Raw genomic sequence first — 9593 nt, 5'->3', positions numbered from 1 at the left:
AATGTTATGCTTTAGTGCCATTAAAGTCAAGATTCTCAAAAACATCACACAATTAGAAATACATGCAAGCATTAGGAGATTATGCTCAGCGCATATATTAATAGATTACACACTGTAAATCTAAATTCATTTCCTTTTAGTGCTGAAAGGGCAAGTTGTATAGGATGAATTGAAAGTTTAATGTTTTAAAAAAACATACAGAAAAACACTAATCATTCTACCCTCCCTCCAACAGCTGGCTCATAAAGCAAATGTAATTGCACTTTCAAAAATTCTATGTTCCAAAGTTTCTGCAGTAAATGATCTTCTGCTAGTGCAGTCTGTTCATGCAACTAAACTATAAAATCAGGGTACAGCATCCTTAATAGCTTGCAGATACCATGCCCTGCTCAAATATAATGGCTTTGCTAGAAGCTATGACAGAGTAAAGTAACAGATACTACTGGGACCAATTTCCAGGTGTGATGCACAATACTCAGTGTATCCCTTCTCCTGTAATTAATGAAAGGAGCATGCTTACCATTTGCTTTGCTTATTATAAGAAATCCAGGCACTTCACTATCTCTACTGACTCACACGATATTTCAGTCTCTTCCAATTCTATGATTCTGATTCTATGAACACATCCAGCAAATTGACTAATGCTAAACATAGATCTGTTTCATAATTCCAGCAACAAGATGTTAGCTGTAAATTGTATTTTTTTTTTCTAGTTCAAGGCACAAAATACCATCGGTTTCTCTTCCTACAAGTAAGGTACACCAATCTTGGCCACAAAAAGGAGAGAACACCAGTTTCTTGAAATCCAGTAGCCAAACTGCAGCACAATGCTAAGAATGTCTGCACAGAAATAATTCTACTGAATTCAGTAGACTTAATTCAATTTGTGCATAGGACTGTAATAAAAAGGATGTTTCTGCCATCTGGGATTAAGTTATTATCTTTAAACCTGACCTCCTTATTGAGTTACATTCTTCAAAGTTACTCTAAGGTTTAAAAATAATTTACAGCAACCTTCCATAACCTGGTGCCTTCCAGATCTGCCTTCTACTCCCAGCATCAGGAGCGTTGCATAATCTCATCACATCCAGTAATGCTGAATGGAGATGGTGGTGCTATAGTCAAACATGGCTGGACTACGAGGAAGGGGTGATTTATATTCACTAAATGCTGCAAAGAAATAGGTTCCTGCCACTAATGAGTCTGGTTCTTTGCTATCAGTGGGATTTTGGAAAAAACAACATTGCAAATTGAGCAAACACAGATAATGTGAACAGAAATAGCACTACAAAGATGGGTCATGGCCACACAAGAAAAATCCTCTCCCTCACACTGCACAACAGGTTTGCACCTACTGCCCTATGGACTCGCCTGTCCATCATGATTACAATAGAGCATGGAAATATATCCAGTTATTGTGGCTTTATCAAAGAGAAACTGAAATAGAAGCTTTGATTGACTTGATTCTGTTTCCCACACCCAATGCACAATGGTCTAGCCATTCCCTCCACTATCTCATAGGAATGTTGCTTGTAACTTCTCTCCCTGTAATTTCTGCTGCTCTGGTTCTGGTTGTTTAAAACTATTGGCAACTTGTTTTTCCTCATTCCTTCCTGCTTTCTCAATCCTCCTTTGGTTTTATTTAGACTGCAGGGCAGCTGCTATAGATTGTGCTGTGTTTTATTTTTACACTATCCTAGCATATTTTTGGCACTTTGATTTAGACATAAAGAGTGTGCATTAAGCCACATGCTAAATTGTGTGTGAAGCATACAGTATTTGGTCAGTTGTAGCTGCCCATGGGAGTGGTTTTAATGGAAGGGGTGGTTCTAGTATTTTTATTTTATTATGCTTTAAACATATTTTTATGCTGGTTTTTAACTTGTGTTGTTTGTGTTTTTTAAATTGAAGTTTAGTTTGTGTTTTAACTTTCATATTAAGAGGGTAGTTTTTAATTGTATTGTGGTTTTAAAACATTGTATGTTGCCTTGAATCTCATGTTGAGAGCAAGGCAGGATATAAAATAGATAAATAGATCCATGAATACATAAATAAATATAGGCAGAATAAAGGGATGGAGAAAAGAGAGGGACAGATGCTGCTGAAAAAAGACTTCTTGCCTCCTAGAGTGAATTTGGTGAAACTGGGTGAATTTGTCCTTGTAGTTGCTGAGAGAAAAATTACAAAGAGCTATCACCTCTGTAACCAGAACAGGAGCTCTGCTTTTAGGGATAGCTCACTCTAAAGGAATAAATATTAGCTCAATGAATGGCTGGGCATGCAGCCCTGGGATCATCTCAATGGTGGGTTACAGACCGCCCTCAAGTGGCTGTTTTCCCGCTGCCGCCATTCGCAATGGAGGGAAGCCCCAGTGGCCAGACCGCGAGGCTTCCCGGCACAGCAAAAAAGGAGCGCTGAAATGGCGCTCCTTTTCAAAACGCGGAAGTGGCGCCACGAGGGGTGAAGCGCGCCCTCGCGGCATCACTTCCGCCGCGACACGTCTGGACGCTATGTGTCCAAGACGTCAAAATGGCGGCACCCATGTGGATGGGCGCTGCCATTTACGACGCGCTCCGCACGTAGTACGGAGAAGGGCCGTGAGGAAGGTAAGACCCTTCCTAACCCTAATACGGCCCTTCCTAACCCTAGTACGCGCGGAGCGTGTACTTTATGGCGGTCTGTAACCTGTCTATGTATATCAAGGTCGAAGGCAAAAAGAACCAATTTATAGGTATTTTGTGCCTTGGGACAAATACGAGAGCTGATGTGACCAAACGATTCAAATCTTTGATTTGAAGTCGGGCCTTCCAAAGGTGGGGAGTATGAATGGGCACAGCTTACAGTGTCAGGTACATGGAGGTGTTTCATAGCCAGGCTCTTCTTCACCTCCTCCATGTCCAGAACATAAAGCCTCTTGACGACTCCTAAACTAGCCGACATGACTTGCTCACTTGCAACTAATGGTGTCCACATAAGGATCATAGAGGCTGAGTTTATAGCAACTTTGATATCAAAAGAGATATCAAAGGGGTAGATTCAGGTATCTCCAGGGATAACACCCCTCTTATGTAGATAGCATACTCATCAAAGACTTATTTTAACAGCTCTAGTGTAATTATGATCCATATCTCCAGGTGCAGAGTAGAGTTGCAGATATCCTTTACTATCAGACCTGTCCGTTGGTTGAGAGTTGGAAAACTTGTCCCTTATAGGACTAGCAGGTGTCATAAAGGATGTACCCATTGGGAGGACTGGAAAGCTTTTCCTTTTATATAGACTGAACAAGAGACCAAAAAATCTTATTTTGGGGTGTGTGGTCCCTTCATAAAAACAGAAATGTGTGCATTGTGTAATTTATCAGTATAGATAACAAATTAATTTTACAGAGAAATACATGGTTAACAGAAATCAATGTTTCATTTGGTAATATACGGTACTGCAGGCCACATTTCAGAGGAAGGAACTAGCAAAACCACCTGTGAGTATTTCTTGCCTAAGAAAACCCTATGAAATTCATGGGGCCACAATATGCTGATATTCAACTTGAAGGCACATACATAGAGATTTAGGCCTGGGACAGACTGCCCAAAAAGGGAGGCCTGCTGGCAGCCTTTTTCCCTTCAGAGGGAAGCTGCAGCCACCAAACTGTGTGGCTTCACTCCGGAGGAAAAAGAACCCGCAAAAAGCAGGTTCTTTTTCTGCCGTGCCAGTTACGTCTAAGTGTGCCAATGGCTCACTCATGACATAACTAGCACGGCATGACATGCGGATACTATGCGTCCATTGCATCATAATGGTGGCACCCATGTACACAGGTCACCACCAGTACATGTAGGGTTAGGGACCGTGCAGTTGCCACGCAGTACCTAACCCTAGCTACACCGCTGCTATTCCACAAAAGGGCCATCTGTCCTGCGCCTTAGATACTTCCCAATTCTCAGTCCTGCATATCATGAATTCTGTTTGTCCTTTATTGCTGTTTTAAAAACCTGGCAACCTTAGTACAGAGGAATACTGTTTGTATTGTTCCACCTATAACATGCATGTATGATAACACAGAGTTCAAGCTGCACAGAATTCCATAAAACTAGGCCAGCTGTACCCTCCATGCACATTCTTATTAATACATATTATACATATGATTAAGACAAACCATATACATGTGATTTTCATCTTTCCTATAGCTTTGTTCTATAATCAGCATCGGGGATATTCAAGTTCTGAGAGCAGAGACAACAAAATTACAGACTCTCATGACACATTATAGAGCCCTTCTGAACTCAGCAGCTTTCACCCCAGTATGAAGAATAATGAGGCTGTAAGACAGCAGTACACACATTTAATTGTCAGCAGCACAATGATTTAAATCTCATTCCCTTAGGGCACTCCATCTTTTGTTCGTTGAAAGGGCAGGCATAGCCCATTACAACGTTAAGCAGCTGATGGATGACCTTGTTGTCCCACTTGCGACTCACAATTGATCATGCCCAATTAAAGCTTAAGAGAAATCAATTGTTCCTACCTAGATCATTTAAGTTAGTAAGAAATTAATGAATTTACTAACATACAGAATGCATGCATATGTATTTTACACACAACCCATTTTAGAGCATTCTTTTTTAATCTGAAAAAAAAATGAAATTATTTTTCAATTTGCTCCTTCTACAGATTCTTGAAAATTTAATAACTTCTCCTATAGTAGAAGAACATAACAAATATAAAGAGTTAGCTGCAAACCTATGAATATTTATTTAGGATTAAGCAGGTCCCAAACATGCAATCCTTAGCACATTTGTCAGGGCTTAAGGCTACATTTCCAATTCCAGTTCAGTCCAGTGTAAATCCCACTGATCTGAGTGGGCTTACTTCTGAGCAGGCATATAATAGATCAAGCTAAACATCCTACTGAATTAGAATTATTTTAAAATAAACTTGTCCTGGATTGCTCTTTAGATCAAAGGTTGGGTAGGAATTATGCAACCCTCCACAGGTTGTTGGACTACATCTCCCATCCTGCGTCACCACTGGCTATGTTGGTGAAGGCTATTCAAGTACGGCCAAGCAACTGCCGCCCTTCAGATGCTTTTGTACTGTACTTTCATAATCCCCCACAATCATTGGCTGTGCTGGTGGGATCTGTAAACAAACATCTAGAGGACCAAAACTGTCTATCTGTGAAGAAGGGTTGTTTCATCACGCTACTAGCTGCTGATTAGCTTGTGGGCTTTTAAGATGCTTAGATCTTTTTCACATATCTTGATGTACTGTACAGCCAAATGTTACCCATCCTGGATTTGAGCATTTTCCCTGCCTGTTACCATTTATTCTAGCTAAAATTAATTTTTTTAAGTGTCCAGTTCTCCAATGTTAGTCATCTAGAATCCTGATTATGTCTTCTGCGGTATTAGCTATCCCTCTGTTTCATGTAATGTGTGAATTTGATGAGCATATCCTCTGTTTCTTCATCCAAGTCATTTAGAAACATGAATACTGGGCGCAGCACAAGGAACTGGCTACCACATGTTAGTTACCATTTTCAGAGTACGTTTGTGTTCCTTCCACAGTTGTTATTACAGTCGGCCCTTCTTATACACGGATTCAAGCATCCAGAGTTTGAAAATGTTCCAAAAAAGTATAAATTTCAAATATCAAACCTTGATTTTCCATTTTTTATAAGGGGCACCATTTTGCTATGTCATTATATTTAATGGGACTTGAGCATCCATGGATTTTGTTATACACGGGGGATCTTGGAACCAAACCCCAGCTTATAACAAGGGTCCACTGTACGTCCCTTTGTCATTTCTGACTTATGGTGACCCTAAGGCAGGTTTCTTCAAAGGGTGTTTGCCATTGCCATCTTCTGGCGCTAAGAGAGCATGACTTGCCCAAGGTCACCCCAATGGGTTTCTAGCACCAAGCAGGGATCTGAACCCTGTTCTCCAGAGTTGTAATCCAGTGCTCAAACCACCCCACACTGGTTTTACATAAGTATCAGAGGCTGGATCACAAGCTGAGTAAACAGTGACAGTAAACATTTCCTTAAACTATTCTGCAAAATAGAAAGAAGGATGTAGGCTTTATCCTCCAGGTTGACTAGCAAAAACAGCTGGAGGCTTTGCTTTAGTCTAGATTGTTCTCATCCACTTTGATCAAAATAAACTCTCACAAGTTCAGAGGCTCTCACCAATATATATATGTGCGGAAACTGCTCAAGGTGGTAATGCAGTAGGCTTTAAATAAATAAAGTGATAACTGACAGCAGTGGGTGGGAGATGTTAGTTTAACTATGTGTGGATATCTAAAACAAACCAAGAGGATATGGGAGTAATTTATGTTTGCATTTTAGGACTGTGTCTATGTGTTTGCCTTCAAGACCTGTCAAACCCAAGCTGGCCCAAAATTCAACTTTTACTTCTTTTTTGGGGGGAATGAAAGTAGAATAAGATCCTACTTCTGCACCTTCCACATGCAAAAGTGTAGAAATATATATTAGCTGATTAGGGGGTCGTTCATTAATACTAACCAAAGCAAAATGAAACAATAAGGAAGTTCCGAGTTCTGAGTTCTTGTGTAGTGAATGTGGGTTGTTTGTTGCTGTGAGCCTTCAAGTTCTTTCCAGTTTATAGAAACCCTAAGGTAAATCTATCCTGGGGTTTTCTTGGCAAGATTCAGGGGCCGTGGTGGGGGTGTTATCATTGCCATTCTGAGACTGAAAGAGTGTGATTTGCCCAAGGTGATACAGTGGGTTTACACAGCCAAGCTGGGATTGATGGTATATAGATCCAAATAATGCTGAAAGACATTCAAAACTTTAGCACACTTGCACCCACTGATAGTGATCTTCAACATACACAAGTACAACTAGCGCTTTACAACAGGTTTTTTGTAGTTTTTATAGTCAAGAATGATGTTTTGATTTTCCTTTATAAATGTTCAGTAAAGATAACAAAGAGCTGCTGAGAGGCAAAACACACAGGAAAAAGAAAAAAAACTACAATGCAGTTAAGCATCTCCTCATATCAAAAAGGAGAGTAATTTAAATGGGGAATAGTTGAGAACAGCTTCCTTCTGCTTTAAAACGAGTCTCTCAGATTAATGAGGCTGCTGAATAGTCAGACACCAAAATAGGGCAGAAATAACCCACTTTAACTGGCATGGCTCAGCAGTATGGAATTCTGGGAACAGTACTTTGTTGTCTGGCCTTCCAGGTGTTTGGGACTTCAGTTCCCAGAACCCCAGACCATTGTCCAGGATGGCTTGAGGCTTCTGGGAGTTGAAGTCCAAAAAAACACTGGTGGAACAAAGGCTGGGAATCCCTGGATGATATGCCTTCTTGCTCAGTGGTACTCTGAGGCCCCAACAGACTGCCATTCCCAGAATTACACAGCATGGAGCCAGGGCAGTTAAAATGGTGTCAAAACAGGATTATTTCTGCAATGTGGACACAGTCCAAGCCGTTTCAAGGTGACACCAGGGACAAGCAGGGATTCCCCATCTTTGGTCCCCCAAGTGTTTGGGACTTCAGCTCCCAGAGTTCCTGAGTGTTGGCCAAGGTGGCTGGAAGTCCCAAAGACACCTGGGCTGCATCCACAGTGGAGAAATGACCCGGTTTGGCACCTCTTTGGCTCTTTTTCTGGCTCAGGGCTATGGAATTATGGGAGCTGGAGTTTGTTATGGGGCCCAGAGCGGAGCCTTGAGCCAGAAAAAGCGCTAAAGAGGTGCCAAGCCGGGTTATTGCTCCGGTGTGGATGCAGCCCTAGAGACCCAGCGTTTATGAATCATGAGAGATCCTTTTTAGTCCCGGCTCCCCAAATGCTTCGGCTGGGTCACAGTCAGAGGAGGGTGGGCTGCTCTTCCTGCTGGGGTCCCTCGAGGTCGAGGAGGAGATCCGTCCAGACGCTGAGGCCCCTGGCTGCGAAGTCCCCCTCCTGGGCTCGGAGGCGCTTCAGCTCAGCCCAGACTTCGCTTCTGAGCCGGGGCTCCTGGGCGAGGCGGCGGAGGCGCTGGGCCAGCTCTTCCCAGGACCCTGCTTCTTCTTCTTCCTCCTCCTCCTCGGCGCCGTTGCTGCTTCTCCACTCTCCTCGCAGAGGGTCGTAGTGGAGGCGGGCTCCCCAGGCAGCCAGGAGCCCCAAGAAGGGTCGCAGCAGCGGAGGGTGGCGGGCGCAGAGCGAGGCCGCGAGGGAGGCCGGCAGGGAGCGGCAGAAGTCAGCCAGGCGGGCCTCGCAGCCCTCCAGCAGCAGCCAAGAGAGCAACGCCTCCGCTTCCCCGCCGCCGGGCTCCAACAACAGGGCCGCGGCCACGGCTTGGAAAAGCGCAGGGCCTCGGGGCAGCTGCTCCAGGAGGAAGGAGCCTCCCACCTTCAGGCGGGAGAGCAGCAGCTGTGCTTGGGCTTTCTCCGCGGGGCCTCCTCCTCCTCCTCCTCCCTCGGGGCCCAGGTGGCCGAGGAGGAGCCGGGAGGCGGCCTTGCGCCTGGCCAGCAAGGGCAGGAAAGGCGGCGGAGATGGAGTCTCCTCTCCTCCTTCCTTTTCTTCTTCCTCCTCCTCCTCCTCCTCCTCCTGGGAGTCCGGGAAAAGCAGGGTTTGGAGGAGGCGGCCTCGGGCGGCGGAAGGCAGCGCCCCGTTCTCCAGCAACGCCAAAGCCAGCAGCTCAGGGCAGCGCCCCAAGTGTCCCAGGTGGAGCCCGGCCCCGTCGAGGCGTCGCTGCAGAGCGGCCCTCAGGAGGCCGGAGCGGGCCCCGAGGCGGCGGTGGAGCCGGCGGAAGAAGCGGGCCCAGCTCAGGCTCCGCGAAACGGTCTCCGGGCTCCACTTCCGGACGAGGCCCGAGCGGGAGGCGGCCAGCAGTAACTGGAGCTGCTCGGCCTGAGAGAGCAGCGTCTCCATGGCAACGGCCCCCTCAGCCGCCCTTTGCTGCTCTTTTTGATTTCGCTCGGCGCCAGACGTTTGAGCGGACCGGAAGCCCGCCTTTCCGGGTTACAGATTGACCAATCAGAAAGGGAGCTTTTGCTTTGAGCCGCTATTGGACAGTGGAGGTGCCACTCATACGGCTGACCACACCTTCGCCTCTCCCGCTCGCTATGCTTTTCTCTCAGCGCCAGGCTGCTCCGGAAGCCCGCTTTTCCGGGTTACGGTTGAACCAATGAGAAGGGAGCTTTGCTCTCAATTGCTATTGGACAGTGGGGATGCCACTCATACAAGTGGCCATACCCTCCTCCCTTTTCAAGGATAGCAGTGTCTTCATTTTAGCCTTCTGTCCGGGAGGAATGTCAGAGCGTCCTCCATTTATTGAATTGTATTGATTTTAAAAAGATAAGTTTTGAAACATAATAATGAAATCTTAAAAAGTCATATCTTCAACACAATGCTAACTAAAAAAGGGTAGGTATATATGTCTGCATATACAACCCTATATGTACTGTGTGTGTGTATATATATATATATATATATATACACACATATATATATACATATACATATATATAGAGAGAGAGAGGTACTGATAAACTTTTTACAACATGCAACAAAACATAAAATTTGTAGCTTCCTGTTGTTTCTCATTGGCTGAGAGAGATAATTGTTTCCCTTTGTGCACCT

General features: G+C 44.6%; 1 protein-coding gene across 1 annotated transcript; it reads right to left on the bottom strand.

The window, feature by feature from the left end:
- Positions 1 to 7640: 7640 nt before the first annotated feature.
- On the bottom strand, positions 7641 to 9270 carry FANCF (FA complementation group F). The gene has a single exon (XM_042442585.1). The coding sequence runs from the start codon at positions 8880 to 8882 to the stop codon at positions 7836 to 7838; it is 1047 nt and encodes a 348-aa protein (XP_042298519.1). The 5' UTR covers positions 8883 to 9270; the 3' UTR covers positions 7641 to 7835.
- Between the last annotated feature and the right edge of the window lie 323 nt (positions 9271 to 9593).

This window comes from Sceloporus undulatus, chromosome 1, assembly GCF_019175285.1.
Source record: "Sceloporus undulatus isolate JIND9_A2432 ecotype Alabama chromosome 1, SceUnd_v1.1, whole genome shotgun sequence".
NCBI lineage: Eukaryota > Metazoa > Chordata > Lepidosauria > Squamata > Phrynosomatidae > Sceloporus > Sceloporus undulatus.
The sequence above is the reverse complement of the archived record's forward strand: the minus strand, read 5'-3'. Positions and strand labels throughout refer to the sequence as shown.